This window comes from Sugiyamaella lignohabitans, chromosome A, assembly GCF_001640025.1.
Source record: "Sugiyamaella lignohabitans strain CBS 10342 chromosome A, complete sequence".
In the NCBI taxonomy this organism is placed as follows: domain Eukaryota; kingdom Fungi; phylum Ascomycota; class Dipodascomycetes; order Dipodascales; family Trichomonascaceae; genus Sugiyamaella; species Sugiyamaella lignohabitans.
Genome location: NC_031672.1, coordinates 4,274,242 through 4,292,830, shown reverse-complemented (window position 1 = coordinate 4,292,830; position 18,589 = coordinate 4,274,242). Strand labels below are relative to the sequence as shown.

Below are 18,589 nucleotides of genomic sequence, written 5' to 3'. Positions count from 1 at the left end.
TCCAAGATCATCACCGAGCCCACTATATCCACGCGGTGAGAGTATGTACCGTGAGGTGTAGAGACGGATGCTGATACTTGCCCGTCAACTGAATACAATCCGAGTCAAAGTTGCTACTCGATATATGACGATTGCAGTAGTATCTCCGAAATTACGATTAGTATTTTCACTGGTCATAAAAAAATTAAATTTTGAAAAAGCTTTAAGCTAAAACTATTCATGATTTCTGTAAAACAATCATCTATATATATATGTCGTATGTAGACTCCAGAAGAAGTTCAGAAATTTAACGATTCAAAACTTATACCGGCGTTTCAAGTGTATGAGCACCCCTTATATAAGGTTGAGGCATTTCTTAGCATTGAAATTGGCTTTGTGTCGGGACGAACCCTTTTGAGTTACAGAATTTGTTACAAGTAAGACGTTTGGTTAGCTACCTCTCCTCCTACTGCGCTACCAGCAATTGCAGCATTCATTCACTCTATGACTACAAAAATGAGACTAAAACAATAAGGCAGCCTGATAGCCAAGGCTACTAACTCTACTGGAAAAGTTATTTATAATCGGAATATAAGCCTAGAATTTAAAGTAGTGACTCCTCTCAGAAGCCCGTGACTGTTATCGATGGATGGCGGCTGCTTACAGCTAGCAGGACGGTACCTCCGGCGGCTGGGGCTCTGCCCCAGACCCTGTTGTGCTCTGCTTCACAGAGCTACTGGGACTGTATAAGCCCGACTGGAGCGAAGCGAGAGGAGCCACAGGATCTGGGGGCAGGGCCCCAGCCGCCGGAGGCGCGGTGTGCCCCAGAGAGGCAATCTTAGCCCACTAAGCAAGAGCCGAGAGGACTACGAGGTCGGTAGTTGACAGCAGCTAAACATTGAATAGAGTCAGTAGGGATGTTATATCACCTGTATTCGGTGGGTTGACTATCTAGACTTGCAGTCTTGATCGGAAAAATATGTGAGACTGTGTTTTTCCGTGGCAATGCAGATTTATCCGGATCCATGCAAGTTTTCGGCGATTGAGGCTACAATGTCAGTTGGTTATTCAGGTCCCGTGAGTTTACAAAACTTAGCAAAAGCACAGGATGGCTCGGCAATTTCAAACTCTCAACGAGGTTAAATCAGAGTTTCCTAAATTCATCATGCTATAGCCTGTTGCACATGCGCTAGGAATGAAAATGTTAGCAAGAACTGTGGCCTGACTATGCACTATCTCCCCGATACTGAAGACAATCATAAATGAGATCACATGTAGATGCGACTGACTGCTACAGGAAGGAGCTACCCGCATGAAAAATAAATTGCAAACCCTCTGGTTACCACACCAGTTTTCTACTGCAAGCGTTGGATTACTAGCGGCATTGGGCAGCTTAATCCGACCAATAGGCAACTAATGAGGATGCTGTCGCAAAGGGTGCACCATGTTATAACAGTTATCATTCTACTGCTATTAAGTTTAATAGCAACAATTGATTCACCCAATTTAATACTATACCAATCTAAGTGGCTTACACCAAGTTGCTACTATATTAGGCTTATATGGTGTGAGCACAGGTGAAGGCAATCTTGCTCCGTTGATGAGCACCAAACCGTTTTAATATTCTGTAATACCCTTTAGTGACGTCGACGACCACGCCGATCTTCCAGATTTTTTTCTGCACATTATTCAAGGGCAAGGGTAGATCTCTTTGTATGCCTTCATACTTATTCCGATAGAGGGCATGTTGGGTGATTATTTCTGTGACAGACCAAATCAAACTTCTCCCGTGATACCAAGGTGGAAGCGATTACAAAACACACACCGCTGAGTCAAGTTGTGCGTTGCGGCGAATTTTATCTCATAATCTTGTGAATTGGACAGCTCAATTGTAATTAGACCTTCTAGGTGAGTATTATTTGATGTGTTTAAATTTAGTCGGGTCATCTGCCGACCTGTTTTATCTTTGACGGATAGATAGGACGAATTAGAGATAATAATCGCAAGGTGGATGTTCAGCTTTTATTTGAAGAACTTTATGAAAAGGGTCCATTGAGGTCATCTTTTGGTTTCAATGATATGATGATGATGTTGAATGGCAGGTGTTTTAGAGGAACTACTACTGGTCATAATCTCTGGCAGAGGTTAATTGGATTCCAGTCCAGGATCCATTCGTAATTCAAAAAGTGGTCTTCATGGAGATAATAAATACCGACTCGAGTGAAGCAGGAGGAACAAGTCTCGTCTCAGTTGCAACTGATACACGTACAAAGACCAAGATCTAAATCAAATACTAACACAGGATTCAGATAATGAGCGGATCAATCGAAGGAGTGTCGTTTCTGTCCCTAGTGACATCGGATGAGAAGCTGTTCAAGGATACATTGGCCTTCTACAAGAAACTTGGTTTTACTATCTTCCAGGAATATCGTCATAATGCTCCAGTGGCCACTGCAGGAATCCAGAGCATCACCTCACATGCTCAGGCATCAATTTCCGAGGAGTGGCTGACCAGTATCCCAATTAATCCGAACAACAATGAAGATCAGGTTGATAAGTCGCTTGGAGTTACTCTTAAGATTAGATTGATTGCCAGTGGACCATGTGCTGAAGACGTGGATGCCAAAATCAAGAGTTTTATGAGACACGGTGAAGATGGTGACTGGAGAGGAGATGGTCCTTCTTTTGTGCTCTACTCAAGTAATATCCTTGAAGTTTCCAAGATTCTGAAAGATTCCGGGGCTGGCCATATCGTTCAATCCCACCCGACAGAAGTTTCACCAGTTGAATTATACGGAATAGATCCTTTAGGTAACATTATTGGATTCACCAGACGTTGCAATCCCTTTACTATAGCAGTCGACCCCATTAAGAGAGTTCATCAGGACGAATTTATTGGTGAGAAGGGTGCCAATGCTGCTTCAGCACCTGGATCGGACTCTGGAGAGGGCCCCAAGAAGAGAATCGCTGTCATGACTTCTGGTGGAGATGCTCCTGGTATGAATTCTGCTGTTAGAGCTGTTATTCGTACTGCCATTCACAGAGGATGCGAGGCTTACGCTGTTTATGAAGGTTATGAGGGTCTGGTAAGAGGTGGAGATTACATCCGTGAGATGACATGGGGTGATGTCCGTGGATATTTGTCCATTGGTGGTACTAGCATCGGTACTGCTAGATGTGCTAGGTTCAGAGAGCGCGAAGGAAGACTGGAGGCTGCTAAGAACATGATTGAGGCTGGTATTGATGGATTGATCGTTTGTGGTGGTGATGGTTCTCTTACCGGAGCAGACTTATTCCGTGCTGAATGGCCCAGCTTGATTGCTGAACTTGCTGAGAAAGGTCACATTACTAAGGAACTGGCTGAGGAACACAAGCATTTGTATATCTGTGGTTTGGTTGGTTCTATTGACAACGACATGTCATCCACCGATGCCACTATCGGTGCCTATTCATCGCTCGATCGTATTTGTGAAATGGTCGATTATATCGATGCTACTGCTCAATCTCACTCACGAGCTTTCGTTATTGAGGTAATGGGTCGTCACTGCGGTTGGTTGGCTCTTATGGCTGGTATTGCTACTGGTGCAGACTATGTGTTTATTCCTGAAAAGCCTCCTAAGAAGGAGGGATGGAGCGATCAGATGGTTAGCATTGTTAAGAGACACCGTGAAAGAGGTATGAGAAAGACAATTGTCATTGTTGCTGAAGGTGCTATTGATAATGAATTGAGGCCAATTACTCCTGAGATGGTCAAGGATGTTCTTGTTGACCTGGGTCTCGATACCAGAATTACCACATTGGGTCACGTTCAAAGAGGTGGTACTGCTGTAGCATTTGACCGACTCCTTGGAACTTTACAAGGTGTTGATGCTGTTGATGCTATTCTCAGTGCTACTCCCGAAACCCCTTCACCAATGATTGGTATCATTGAAAATAAAATCGTCCGCCGTAACCTAGTCGAAGCAGTTGCCTTGACCAAGTCTGTGGCTGAGGCTATTGAGGCCAAGGATTTTACCAAGGCCATGAATCTTCGTGACAGTGAGTTTTGTGAACATTTGGATAACTTCATGCTCCTCACTAGTGCTGACACTGTGCCCAAGCACCCTGCTGAACACCCTCTCAACATTGCTATTATCAATATTGGTGCCCCTGCTGGTGGTATGAACGCTGCTCTCCGTGCAGCTGCTGCCTACTGCTTTTCTCGTGGTCACAAGCCATATGCCATCCACAATGGTTGGACTGGTTTGGCTCGTCACGAATCTGTGCGCGAAATCAACTGGCTCGAAGTCGAGCAATGGGCCATCCAGGGTGGTAGTGAAATTGGTACTAATCGTAACTTGCCAGAAGTCGACTTGGGAATGATTGCTTACTACTTCCAAAAATACTCGTTCGATGGTCTTATTATTATTGGTGGCTTCGAGGCTTACCACTCTCTTCATCAATTAGAACAAGCTAGATTCGCGTATCCTGCATTCCGCATTCCTATGGTTTGTTTACCAGCTACCATCTCTAACAATGTTCCTGGTACCGAATATTCCCTTGGTACCGATACCTGTCTTAACGCTCTGGTCACTTACTGTGATGTTGTTAAGCAGTCTGCCTCTGCCACGAGACATCGTGCTTTTGTGGTCGAAGTCCAAGGTGGTAACAGTGGATACGTTGCTGCTTACGCTGGTTTAGTAACCGGAGCTCACATTATTTACACACCTGAAGAAGGTATTTCATTCTCTCAACTTGGAGCTGACATTGAGTTCTTGAAGAAATGTTACAAAGAGGACCAGGGCCGTAATAGAGCTGGCCGTCTGATTGTTCGTAACGAAAAGGCATCCAAGATCTTCACCACTCAAATGCTGGTCGATATTATTCACGAGGAAGCCAAGGGTGCTTTCGAAGCTAGAGAAGCTGTCCCTGGTCACGTCCAACAGGGAGGTGTGCCATCACCAATGGACAGAATTAGAGCCACTCGTCTGGGTGTTCAATGCGTTCACTTCTTGGAAAACAACCAAAAGCTGCGTTCATCACCAACTGCTGAGGCCACTGATATGTTCAGTGTTATCGGCATCAGATCTTCCAAACTAGTCTTCACACCTGTCTCGATCCTATGGGAGACTGAGACCGAAATCAAGACTCGTCGTCCAAACAAGGTCTTCTGGAGTGGCTTACTGCGCACTGCTGAGATGATGAATGGTAGACCAAGAATTGACAGTTCGAACTAATACTTTAATCGTATATCAACTAATATTTAAATTGTACAAATAAATATCTATTACTTTGACTGGGATGTTTGCCAGAAGGTTATATGGGAGATGAGATAATTAATTTATTGGGAAAGTACAGAATAAATAGAAATGCTGGTTAGTAGGCACGGAATTTTCGTTCTAATTCCAAAAACTCCACAAGACCTTCCATATAAAGTAGTCGCTTTTGGTAGACCCATTGATGATACCGAGTCTCATCCAGCAGCTGATCGTCGTTGGCATGCGTAACTTCACTGGATATGGTATGGGATGGAAGTGTTGTGGTCTGAGTTAACTCGTGCTGCAAGTCAAAGACCTTGCCAAGGGCTTTTGGCTGCGTCGATGGAGCTACCTGGAGGGGGCTCTTCTTGTTTTTCTCAACTGCTCTCATGAAAATGGCATCCAGGTCCGATTGAGTTTTAGTACAATCTGTGGATGGAGAGTCTGTATGGTTGAATAAAGAAGCATTGCTCACTCGCGTAGGAACATTGGAGTCTTTGAGTGGACTAAGAATTCTTCTCTGCTTAGAATTACGAAAACTCGACGGCGTACTAGGGGAATCGACAGCAGACCTTTTTCTGATTCCTTCTGTAATATTGAGTCTTGTTGAAGCACCTAATGTTTTAAGATTGATACGGGTGGTCTGTTCATCTAGTAGATTTTCTTTATCTTGATGGACTCTCTTCTCAGGCGATCGCTTGGAGCGAAGAATTTCAATCACCGGCGTGGCAAGATGCTCCCATTTTGGGGTTGCACTTGTAACGTAAGATAATTGTGGATCCATTGTACCTTCAGTTGAAGTGCCACTGGACTCTGATAAGCTGAGTTGATATGGGGTTTGTACCGATATGGGTTGGTTGGTAAAAGGTTCTAAGTCGCTGAAGGAGTCTTTTACTTCTGCTCTCGTATGAGAATTTCGTTCTTGACTAGATTTTCCTTGATTATCGTCCAGATCAGTTGAGAAAAAGTCTTCTTTAATACTTGGAAGTAATGACTCTCTTCGCCTGACAAACGATTTTGCAAGCTGTCTGCACAGGGTAGGAGTAAAGTCGGGGAAAGTGATGGGAGCGGATGTGGTGGTAGGGGCAAAATTGGACTCTGTTTCCTTGTTTTTGGCTGGAGTCGATAAGTCAATCAGATCCATGACTTGGATACTTGAAATATAGGATTATAATGTGAGATTTGATTTTATCGATATAAACAGTGGCATGGAGTTTGTTTAACTTGGGATCGGTGCATAAATGCCGAGATAGGAAAATCCCAAACAACCCAAGCCTCACACTGAAAACAATCAGGCTTCTGCAGCTTAGCATGATAATCGGCAACAAACGCGATTAGGTTGACAATACTACTGCTTAGCCGTCAGGTTGAAACCGAATAAATAGAGAATTCCTATAGAATTCCTATACTGATTGTGGTTGACAAAATATATTGTTGGTACTCGGCATACGGGATTGCTAAAGATACTCTATCAATAGTACAGTCATAGGATATACGGGAGCTAGACCTAATACAGGATAAAAGCTGATACATGGAAACCTTTATGTACGATCAAACGACGAGAAAGAAAAAATTGAAAAACGAAAAGAAGTAACCGTAGACCCGAAATCAGCGACAATGGAAATATTTAAAGACATTCCAAATAATATCAATGCTCCTCTCAATAAACACAAACCGAGACTGGGATATGCTACCCCAAAGTCAAAGAGGCCAGAGCTTGACATCGACAAAGAGAATATCCCTCCTCCCAATTCTCCCGGGGCTAGCAGCTATAATGTCCGACGGGCCTTAATGATGTTACATCCTGATAGCAGTACTTCTGGTAGTCCTTTGAGTTTGAAGACAAAGCCAGCATTGGGTCGTACACCGTTGCGAGAGATTGAGCGGGAATCTTCACCCGATGACGATAAAGAAAATGCCCTGCCGTCTACTGAAACATCCTCAGTGTCTAAGAAAATGACCTCTACAGCAACAAAAGCCTCTCAGAAGCCTCAGAAACACACGCTAAAAACTGCAGCACCATCAGCACCTGAATCTCACACAGCCCCCCCTTATGTCGTTCTCACCGTAAGTACTGATTTTTCCAAACTTAGTCAGTTAATCGTTCCTTTACTAATAACCTCTTTTAGTCGCAGTTCGCACCAAGCCAGCCCACTATGCTTCCATCAGCACCACCAAGGAAGAAAGCAGAGGCTCTTAAAAGTTCTACTATCAAACGCGCCACAGGCGCGAAGAAGATGGTGCTCATGAGATAAGGAAGTGCTACTACTAAGGAACTACTGCTCGGAGATTATTTATACCCAACCTGTATTCTCATGCCCCTTTCTTCATATGTATATTTATTATTAGTCGAACTTAGAGTTCAACATGCCCCGTTTTCTAGAATTAAAATAAATTAAAAAATAATAAAATCCACCAGTCTTGGTCGGTCAGAACTCTTCCCAATAGCCAGATCATTGAGGTGAGCTCCACACCAAGTGGAAGTTTTTGGCATGGCAGTGAACGACGAACGGTACAATGACTTTGGCGGTCTGAGGCTCAGTCGACCAACACACCATGGGATGTACTAATACAACTAATCACTCTCTTCGTCTTCGTCACCCCCCTCCATACCATCGTCACCATCGAGGATCTTCTTTTCCACGTCTTCTTCATCAGCAGTGGCGCTTCCAGATGCCTGTTTCATTCGTTCAGTCAGAAAAACATTGATTGTCTGTTGCATATTCATAGACTTTATTCTAAGATTGCCCAACGGACTGTTACTTGGTTCTTGTGGAGCATCCCGGTCGACCTCTTTAGCCAAGATGGATCTATCTTCTTCAGAGATTTGAAAGTTTTTTTTCAAGTCAGGCGACTCATAGTCCGCAATAATGGCATTGGCACTCATAACAACCTGTCTTTTAGCAACAACAAAAAGAAATCAACTTCAGTTTTCAATCGAATATATGATAATGAAAATAATTAATAGCTGGGCCCCAAAGATATCTTTATGCGTACAGCTTATTAAATGGGAGATATAAGACCCTTAAAACGATTATCGCATGTACATGCGTCTGGTTAAAACCACAACCTTAAATTTATATGTAAGATTAGACCCCCTTAAATCTCACTTTCATACATACCCTCTTACATACACTTCAAATTAGTAATGGCAGAAACCGCAATAACCGATAGTGAACATATTGTTCTGAGTGATGGAGAAGAAGAAGAGTCTGGAATACAACTGGGTGTATCAGTAGGAGAAAACGGCGGCGATGATGATGATGTCCAGATGATAAGTGTGAGCACAGCAGGACAAATATCTACCGCTGCCGAAGATGTAAATCACTTGGTCTATCAGAGCGCTCCTAGTGAAAATGCTCCTCATCAGCAAAGACACCACCATGCCTGTAGAATCCATAGAGTACGAAGAATTAGGAGGGTCTCTCGTATCGATGATGATGATGTTCAAATTACTGGTATTTTTTCAAGGCCTCCTAGACATCAAAGTGCCTCAAATCCGACTATGTCCACGGAAGAGGCACGCAGAGAACGACAGAGACGTGAGTTACATCTTCACGAAGAGAGACAAAGATATTTAGAGTCTATTAGAGTAAGAAGAGAACGAGAGTTTCTAAGATTTCGGCGAATGGCTGCAAGATATCGAGCTAGGCAAGAAAGCGCAAGATTAAGAGATGAAGCAAGTTGGGAAGGACCATCTCAACACAGACGGCTCATGCCGTTTCGTGATTACATGCTCTTTGGAAATGAGCCCGATATTGAGTTTGGTCCAGATGGGCAGATGATTAATGCATACGCTGATCCTAATGGTGGAAATAGTTTATGGAGTAATGACGGTCGGGAAATTGGCTATTTCACCCCTTATTATATGAACAGGGGTGCAAGAAGAAATATGGAAACGCTAATTAACCGTCCATATGGTGCCCTCAGCAACGAGGAGGAAAGACTGTTCCAGGCAGTACTTCAACGTAGTATTGAAGACACTGGTGAAGTGTCACATAGGCCAACTGTCGATCAACTTAGGAAGCCAGAGATTCCTAAAAGCGCCCGACCAGGATATTCAAGGGCGGTTGAGCCAGAGCTAGATGTGGTATGTGCTCGTTGTGAGACTGAATTGGGTGTAGGACTCACGAGTGACATGAAGTTGGACAAGGGGAAAGAACAGGAGACTTCACAAGAAGCTTCCGATCTGGTCATTACCGAAGCCGACAGGCTCCTATCGAAGAGAGTATTCTTTGCCCGTTGCGGTCATGTCTATTGTGGTCGTTGCGTCAATGCCACTGTAAACAGAAGAAACAACAAGAAGCGCAAAGGCAAAAAGGGTCCAGACCCTACACGGAAATGTAGTGTACCTGATTGTGGCCAGTCATTTTCTAGAGTGAAAAAGCCTTTCAGTGAGATTTACTACTAAAAATAAACTCGGGCTTTATGATATACGGGGATGGATTATGCTTTGCTGGCTGACTTCTGTTGGTTTTGCTCACCCTCCCTTAGGTTGAACGGCGAGAGCTAGGTAATCCTCTATGAGGTCCACTTTAGAATGGATATGACCAGAATCATGACTTTTCGTAGATGACGTATTATGTATTGCATTAGTTGATTATTAATGTTTTAGTCTAACTCTACCGAATTTTAAGAAGGGGATAGTACCGTCAGGGATAGCGACAGATTCACAGACCTGACAGAAACTGTTCTAGCAATTTTCGGAGCTTTGATGCCGTGGTGCGTTGTGTCGACTCAAATGTCAACAATCCTGAAATAACAGGCACAAACTCGTCCGGTGCAAGTGGGACCCTACAAGCAAGATTTGGCAGAGGATTACTGTTAAAATTCATATGTGTAAAGCTATCGATGCCAGCTATTTCGGGCCAGGTTTCGACAGTAGGTGCACCAAGAATCTCAGTTTGACTACAGAATAAAGCCAACTCGCCTTTGTAAGGCTCAAACATATTCATGCCATCATAACTAAACATAAGGCTTGCTACACATCCCAGTGCCCACATATCAATGGCTGACGAATATGATGTAATTCCAAATAGCAGCTCTGGCGCTCGATACACTGTCGTGCCAACATCGGTGATCTTGTTACTGGGAGGTTCTGTGCAATTGTTGTCTGGGCCAATCCACGATATTCCAAAGTCAATGATGACTGGTTGCCCTGTTAAACTGTCAAAGAGAATATTTTCCGGCTTAATATCACGATGTATGATCCCACACTCATCGTGTAGAAACTCCAAACCTTTACAGATTTCAAGTATGATTTCATAGCTTCTCCTTACTGGAAGCTTATTATGCCAACCTCTTGGATATTTGGCTTTGCGATGCGAATGAAGAACTGAATGCAAATTATATTGAAGATATGGTAGGACCAAGATCAGTTCAAACTCCTCGGCCGAATGCGTAAAGGTATCTAGAAGTGATATGATATACTTTTTATTCGGTGACTTATTCTCCTGTATCTTGTTCAAAATCCTCAATTCATTCTTTGAATTGTGTGGGGGTCTCTCATCTTCAGGTATAGTTATTTTTAAAGCCACCAAGGAAGTGTCATTACTTTTAACATCGATACCTCCAGTGGCAGTTGTAGGATTGGCAAGCCTGGCACTATAAACCTCCGAAAATAAGCCATGACCAACTTTTTTGATTTTCGTATATCGGTCCATTTTGCCTTATGTGCATATTAGAAAATATTTTCACTGCGAATAGCCGACTTGTTGTGCTATCGAGTTGAAGACATTTGCCAACATGAAATAACATTGTTACTTTCTCCTGCAGTCATGTACAATATGCAGCTTGCTGTATTATTGCATTGCATAGATTTGTATTTATCCTTCTACCGTTCTTGCTGCATCTTATCTGTCAGCGGTCCTCTGACGTGACTCGAAGCTTTCACCCGCACCAACTCTAATGGTAATATATTATACTAGAGGCAGTCTGGTCTCTGGTTTATAAACTAAGCTTTTGGGTGTTTTTTGATAAGCACGCAATCATGTCATGGATAGAAATGAATCCGACTGATGTCGGGAATTCGATTTTCACTGAAAAGGGCCCATTGTCAGCCACCAAACACAATTTCAAGATCTCGAGTATTGAAACTGCTTATAGATTGAACGATTTGGAACTACTCCAAACTCTTGCAAAGTCCAGAAAGGGGCTAGTAAACAATGAACTGAGGAGGAAAGTATGGCCTGTTCTTTTGGGATTATCATCGCCTGATGTTTCGGTGGTATCGAGTAAGCTGGATATAGCTGCTACTGATCTTGATAAGGAGAGACAAGACAATGTCAGACCTGTGGACAAGCTTGATATTTATGGGCATGGGAGAGGAGGAATTGACAGTGAGAAGGATTCTGCCGCTGACGGAGATTCGGAAAAGGGAGACAATCAGCCGGACGACCGTAGTACGGAAACTGTATCCATACAGGATGAAGCTCAGTCACCAACGGCTTCACAATTTCCATCCGAAGGTGTTTCTTCTCTGTCCCTGGACTCTCAGTTGAAATCGCCTTTGGAATCAGATTCGGAACTTGTTTCACAGGTCATTTCTTCATATTCATTGGCTTGTCCTGAATGCAAAGATAAGGACCAGGTCAAGCTGGACGTAGATCGTTCGTTTGTTTTTTACCCACAAGACCCTCCTAAGGAATTAGCGGTGAAGCTTCTGAATGTAATATGTACGGTACTTGCGGATAATCCAGATCTCTGCTATTACCAAGGCTATCACGATATAGCTCAAGTTATTCTTCTGGTTCATGAAACGGATCTATACAGTCATACCCCTCCAGATCCTCAGGTATATAAGATCTTAGAAGCGATATCGTTACAGATGCTTCGAGACTTCATGACTCCTGGCCTGTCGCCTGCACTTCTACATCTAGATTTCATTCCCCTAATAGTCACATTAGAAGATGCATACTTAGGGGAGCTAATCCGGAACAATCCGCCATATTACGCATTGTCGGCAGTACTGACATTATTTTCTCACCATGTACACTCTTTGGAGGAGATATCAGTTGTTTTTGACTATATTATTGCCAGTCAAAACATGGCCATGCCGATTTACATGTATATTGCGCTAATTATCAGTCAAAAGGCTGTTTTGAAAAAGGCTGCTAGTGATCCAGATAACATCCATTCTATTCTGTCAACGATTGCTGACGATTTTGACGGTGATCTGTTTGATCAAGTTTTAAAACCAGCATCAAAGCTAGCCGAGAAATATCCGCTCTCCAATTTCAAAGAGCAACATGGTAAACTTTCCGAGTATTCGGTTTTGAAGGCGACTCTTCGAGATGACAACAGCAGTGAGACAGTATTTGCCAGAGAACACTCAAAATCAGTTCTTCATTTACAGGCCGAGGAATGCAAAGAGCAAATGAAGCTTGAAAAACAGCGTCAGGAAGTGGAAGCTGAAGAAAGACGCCGGGCCGCTGAGAAAAACAAAATCGTTAAGAAGTCAAAGGCATCAACTCGTGCAAATAAGTCGGCTTCAACTTCGGCTCTATTGCTGGGTAGAATGATGGTTATACCAGTGGGTCACCGCAAATTAATTATCCCAAGATCGCTTCTTGGGCTGTCCATTTGTATTGGCGTTATCGGTGTCATTGCATCTGGATACAAGTATGATACCCAATTCAGCTGGTTCAAGTTTTTCACGAGATCGTAGGGCCATTGTTTCATTCGTTTATCCGTTTTTCGAACGTATTATTTATTTATTATGTGCATAGTCGTACTCATTAATATTGATGCTTGATTAATATTTATAAAAATTTCAAAGAGGCCCCGATGTCCTCCATCATTTGGCTGTCTAGCTCTTCCCTAGATGCAATTCTTGTTACAGCCGGTCTTTCCTTAATATTTAATTCATGCTCTGGAGCTGTCTGCTCACTTGAAGTCGATTCAGACGCCTCTGCCACTTCATCTATAACACCAGAGCATCTACTACACAGACTGAGACTTTCTTTGTCCATATCAGTAGTGGCATGCTCGCTATCAGTCTCTGGTAACACATCTGGTTTGGTCCACTTAGCAAATTCCCCGCAAAATGTCTCTGATGTTGTTGATAACTTTGAATGTCCCTTAGAAGCCATGACTTCACGATTCTGAAATACCAATCTAATATCCCCATATAAATATAACCTGTTTCGATTTGGACATGCTATTTGCAAGTGAATAGCATGTATAAGCTTCTTTGGCTCTCGTTCATATATCTTTTGTCTAATGAAAGTCTTTGTACCGGGTGGCATTTTTCGCAAATCGTATGGTATCAAGAAAAACAGTACCGCCGTTTTTTGAAGATTAGATAGAACAATCTGAACCTGACCCTGACGAGGAATGTGATACCCTGGAAATTTCTTACTACTGGGTCCATTCCTAATTTTATATATCTCGTTCAAATCAATCTTACCCACGTAAGGGCTACCTCTTGGTGAGTCCTCGAGTGCAGAGGTTGTAGAGGGTGAAACACTTCCGACAGCAGCAGTTCCGACCCCAGAGTAGCTATCATCTTTCCAGTTATAAAAAACAGCATCAAATGACGTTGTAATCTGAGGAGGACAATGTCCAGTATACTTTGCTCTTCCAAGAACACCGATTTTAGCCTGAAATGATACTGGTGGCGAGCAAGAAACCGCTGCCACCCTTCCTGATAATAAACTTTCTTCGTAAGAACCCACGAATGGCTCCCTATGTGAAGATTTTCGCCGTGTCCTAATCAACGGACTATTGCCGAGTGACCTATTATGAGCATGAGAATGGTCGCGCTGATGCTGATCTAAGACTGGGTTCCAATACTCTCCCCTAATAAACCGGACGTCTTCAGGGCTATTTGGAAAGCTTTTAACACTGTGCATTTCAGGTGTCGAAGGAAGTATCGCATAAACATCTTCAGCCGATAGAGCATTTGCACGACATTTTGAACATAGGGGTAGAACCATATTCCTGTCAGATCTCGGTATGCCAGGGGGTGATTCCCGCTGTGAGTGTCCATCAGACGACGACTGTGTAATAGATCCACTACTATTTGGGCTCGTAGGAGAAATATCATCAGCTGATTGAGAATAGAAGAGACTGGATCGCCTGCGAACCTTTCTGACCATTACAGGAGGGGGTGGTGACGACATCCTGACACAAGGCATTGTTCTTAGACTCCTGACGTAAACCCATTTACACCGCAATGAAATATGAAATAAACGCACTTCTACAACCTCTCTCTCTCCTATCAATCACCTTTTAATCAGCCGTTTTCAATTGTAAAAGAAAATCAATAAAAAAATCTGCTGAGTATTCAGGGTCGAAGCAGATATCCGTTGATTTGATGACTGATTCTTATTGTTTGCCTGTAGCACTTGTAAAGATCGACACTCAGTTAACAATCCCCAAACAGACGAATATAATCTAACTCCAAAAGATAGTTCTTTTTTCTAAGTTCTCAGCAATCTATGACTAAATTCTAGTCCTGTTTTACGCTACTGGAAGGCTTGCAAGAATATATTACGCATATCTTTGTAGCAACAGGCACATTACATCATCCCATCTAATGTACACTAATTATGTCTCTACTACTGCATTAGGGTGCGGCGACCCCGTTATCTCCCGTTATCTAACCTGCAGGGTGTCATACAATCTGGGGGCTTTATTAGTTAACAGCAGGTTCGATGCTAGACAACTTCCATCTCCCTCTAGGCTCTATAGATGATATATTTAAGTACAGGTATCACATTGGACGAATTTCGTATACAAGTGCAACGTCAGTGGAATTTCCCTGCCAGCCTCTGCTACCACTAGCTGAGACCATATAGTTACATCCAGGGTCAACGTACATGCTTGATATGACGGCACCATGGTGTCCTGGGATAATGAAGAAAGGCATCTTACGCTTAGCTTGAGACATATTCAGATCATATAGACGCACATTGTCGTGAGAACCACAGAGAAGATGGCGATTGTTAGGCAGAGCACAGACAGAAGAAACTGCTCCAGATACACTAGGGAATTTGAACGTCCGCGAAGGCGAAACAAGACTAGCTCGAATATCAAATTCATCCACAGTACTGTTACGCCTACCGGCAAAAATAAAGTTTCCATCAGTAGACCAACATGCACTCATACACCATGGCGGCGTTGATTCCGGCACTCGGATATGGGCTGCTCTTGTCCGTTGTCGACGATCCCAAATGTCTATAGTACCGTCAATGCTGGACGTCATGAACATTGCATAGCCAGAATTTGTTGTTAATAGAGGGCTACTATTATTACCGGAACCAGTGCCACCATCATTGATGCCGTTCCTATTGTCATCATTATCATTATCAGCAGTATTATCCTTACTTTCGCTGTTCTCCTCATTATCGTTTTCGTTATTGCGTCTGTTATCAGTTTTATCTTTATCGTTCAAATTTGCCGTGTTATCCGAGTTTTCATTCTCGTTTCCAGTTGTATCTTCCTTTTTTACAATCGGACTACTTCCCATAGGATTTTCCTCATTTTCTTCCTCATCATCATCGCCAAAGAGTGACCCAAGAGACTTACGGTCATCTTCATCTTCCTCATCATTGCGACTAGGACTACCAGAACTATTGCCATCGCCATTCTCTGTTTTTATATTTTGCTTGGTGGGTCCGAAATTCCCATTGGTGCTGCTGCCAGAAGTGGGTGCTTTCGCCCTATTTTTAAACCGTTCTACTTCATCCCTTAACGCGTTCGAAACTATGGCACCTCCATTGGGTTGCCACTCTAAGCTTGATATTTGACCAGATGCTCCAATATATTGATGTATAGCCTTACCTGTGTTCAGGTCCCATTCTACCACTGTTTTGTCCCAACTCCCACTTAGGGCTATCGTCTCCGAATCATCTAACCTTATACAAGATACCGCTGAAGTATGTTTGTCCAAATAGGCATGGATTTGACCCTCGTTATGGCGTACGGACTGTAATGTAATACCACCGCTCTCTAATCCTGCCAGTAGCCATAGGGCTTCAGATTGTACAGCCATCGAATATACCGGTGATAGAATTGGTTCGTATAACCCATCTGAGCCCACCTTTGCTAACTTTTGAAATACAGGTTGCTCATTTTCCCAGTATGAGGTTAGCACTCCTGATTTTGTAATGCTATCTACAAACTGGTGTCTCTGTGCAACAGTAAGAGGAGCCTTACCATTAACAGAGTCCATAAAATTATATTTTCTAATAAATCCATCTTGCCCACCTGTAAACATCCACTTCATACCCCAAGAAAACGCTAGACTATGTACTGGGCATCCGTGAATGGCCGCCACATATGGAACAATGTCATATGAGGAGCAGTCCATAAGCTCGTGGGATGGCTCTATTGGATATTTTTCTCGGAATGTCTTATGTCGTTTGTTACCATCGAAACCAACAATCATATCAGATTCAGTGTCTTCGTGTCCATTTCCACTCTCGTGGTACTGACTATGTCCCAAACCATTCGTTTGTCCTCCAACCTCATGACCCAACGTTTGACGAGAACTTCCATCTACTGAGTCCGTCTCTTGTTTTATCGTCAATTCATTCTCATCACCACCAGTATTAGGAACAATACGCTCATCAGAACTGGCATCTGGAACATCATCCTTTTCATCCTCTTCATAATTTTCATCAATCGCTGTCGAGCCTACAGTATCCTCATCACGATCTATGTCCATTTCTTGATCTTGATCCTGATCCTGATCCTGATCCTGGCCTCGCCCTTGGTCGGTATCTTGGTCTTGATCCTGCTCTAGTTCTCCCTCTATGGCATCCTCAAACAGATCATCTTCTTCATCGTCAATATCATAATCCAGATTTTCTCCACTCATTCTGAAAAATATCCAATCTCCGACGTCTATATCTCGTACTTTAGATGGTGCCTGCTTGGAATGTTCGCATGAGAATGAGATTCACTTCACGTCTCGAGATTAGCGCGTTGAAACTCCGCCGCACCTGTCTCGAAAGTTTTAACATCATCTATATCCGCAGTTTTCTTTCTAATAAAAGATTGAACACTTTATGTATCTTTCTTTTGACATTCTATAAGAGAAATGGAGCCTTCTTTGGCCTTGCAATCGTAAGTTTCCAGGTTTATTGTGACAAAATGGAGCGCATAGGACCCTGCATGATACTACATCTAACCCCAACCCTATAACCTACAGTAATTCAGCCATTTGTCAAACGGTGACTAGTAGACCTCAGTCCCATTATTTGGTAGGAGGATAATAAATAATTCTTCTTGATGCATACCCCGATCTAAATCAGTCGATCAGGTAAAGTCGACTTTTGACCTCACCCACTGCCCATTCGAGCCCTTTATCAATATTGTATCCTGTGTAGGCGCTACATCCCAAGACCTTCCAATTGTGTCTATCAATGGCCTGAAGGTTCAATTGCTGCAATAAGGTTAGCTTTTTCTATGATAAGATTTTTTTTGATCTAACTTACCTCCTCTACAGTGTGGATCAGTTTCTGCTTGTCTTGATCTGAGCCTCCAACAGCATCCAGCTTGTTGACCCAAATCAGCAAGCCCGCTCCTATTAGCCTGTCCTCGTCAAGAATTTTATGCAATTCTCGTTTACAATCTTCCAGCCTATCCAACGCAGAAACATCTACCACCCATACCAAGAAGTCGGTTTTTTCGAAATAGTTTCTCCAGAATGGTCGCAAGCTAGCCTGACCACCAACATCCCAAATGTTCAATTTGTATCTTCAATGTTAGAAACTTTTAGCACATCAGATACTTTTAAAAGTATTAAGACTCACCCCTTGAATTCCAAAGTGGAAATATTAAAGCCCAGAGTTGGGCTTACCTGCTGAACATCGCGTCCAAGAATGGAATCAACAATTGTAGTTTTGCCTGCATTATCAAGGCCACTAACATAGTCAGTAAAAAGTAACAGAATGAAATACAGACAAAAAGCAAATAACTCACAGCACAAGCACTCGTATTTCTTTATCTTTTAGTCGCTGTTTCCTTAATATAGTTAAAAGTCCCATGATAGCTGATATACCGAAAGTGAAGGGGTGTAGTTCCAGAAGGTAAACAGATTATCACAGCTGCAGTATCACGGAAGTATATAATGATCAAGCATAGATTTATCGTACTAACGATTACAAACTCCATTAGGTTAGATATTGAACCCTGCTTGGCTTTTGACCAAAATCCAAGTTCAATATGAGGAAAACTATAGCCTTGTGCCACAGCCAGTTGTATTTTGTTCGCGGAGCGATTAACATGGTGTAGAGCCTACCTCAGTACCCCAGACTAGAAGAAATACATGCACGTACAATGAATTTCATTAAATATACACAATTGTACCTGTTGTATATCAGACTTTTGTAGTTGTGTAGGAATTGGGGTCATCAAGCAGATAC

The 18,589-nt window shown here is 42.8% G+C and overlaps 7 protein-coding genes across 7 annotated transcripts; 3 read left to right on the top strand and 4 right to left on the bottom strand.

Annotated features, from left to right (window-relative positions):
- Positions 1 to 2,291: 2,291 nt before the first annotated feature.
- On the top strand, positions 2,292 to 5,195 carry PFK2 (6-phosphofructokinase subunit beta; the record flags this gene model as incomplete). Its single annotated transcript, XM_018878261.1, has 1 exon — positions 2,292 to 5,195. One exon carries the CDS (start codon positions 2,292 to 2,294, stop codon positions 5,193 to 5,195), a length of 2,904 nt encoding a protein of 967 aa, XP_018735583.1.
- Positions 5,196 to 7,791: 2,596 nt separating this feature from the next.
- On the bottom strand, positions 7,792 to 8,103 carry AWJ20_1385 (Protein GON7; the record flags this gene model as incomplete). Its single annotated transcript, XM_018878260.1, has 1 exon — positions 7,792 to 8,103. One exon carries the CDS (start codon positions 8,101 to 8,103, stop codon positions 7,792 to 7,794), a length of 312 nt encoding a protein of 103 aa, XP_018735582.1.
- Positions 8,104 to 8,364: 261 nt separating this feature from the next.
- Positions 8,365 to 9,627, top strand: AWJ20_1384 (uncharacterized protein; the record flags this gene model as incomplete). Its single annotated transcript, XM_018878259.1, has 1 exon — positions 8,365 to 9,627. One exon carries the CDS (start codon positions 8,365 to 8,367, stop codon positions 9,625 to 9,627), a length of 1,263 nt encoding a protein of 420 aa, XP_018735581.1.
- A 259-nt stretch (positions 9,628 to 9,886) lies between these two features.
- CAK1 (cyclin-dependent protein kinase-activating kinase CAK1) lies at positions 9,887 to 10,879 on the bottom strand (the record flags this gene model as incomplete). The annotated part of the gene is made up of 1 exon (XM_018878258.1): positions 9,887 to 10,879. The coding sequence occupies one exon, from the start codon at positions 10,877 to 10,879 to the stop codon at positions 9,887 to 9,889; it is 993 nt and encodes a 330-aa protein (XP_018735580.1).
- Positions 10,880 to 11,205: 326 nt separating this feature from the next.
- Positions 11,206 to 12,882, top strand: GYP8 (Gyp8p; the record flags this gene model as incomplete). The annotated part of the gene is made up of 1 exon (XM_018878257.1): positions 11,206 to 12,882. The coding sequence occupies one exon, from the start codon at positions 11,206 to 11,208 to the stop codon at positions 12,880 to 12,882; it is 1,677 nt and encodes a 558-aa protein (XP_018735579.1).
- A 94-nt stretch (positions 12,883 to 12,976) lies between these two features.
- Positions 12,977 to 14,314, bottom strand: AWJ20_1381 (Uncharacterized protein C3H8.04; the record flags this gene model as incomplete). Its single annotated transcript, XM_018878256.1, has 1 exon — positions 12,977 to 14,314. One exon carries the CDS (start codon positions 14,312 to 14,314, stop codon positions 12,977 to 12,979), a length of 1,338 nt encoding a protein of 445 aa, XP_018735578.1.
- Positions 14,315 to 14,931: 617 nt separating this feature from the next.
- On the bottom strand, positions 14,932 to 17,040 carry SPT8 (SAGA complex subunit SPT8; the record flags this gene model as incomplete). Its single annotated transcript, XM_018878255.1, has 1 exon — positions 14,932 to 17,040. One exon carries the CDS (start codon positions 17,038 to 17,040, stop codon positions 14,932 to 14,934), a length of 2,109 nt encoding a protein of 702 aa, XP_018735577.1.
- Between the last annotated feature and the right edge of the window lie 1,549 nt (positions 17,041 to 18,589).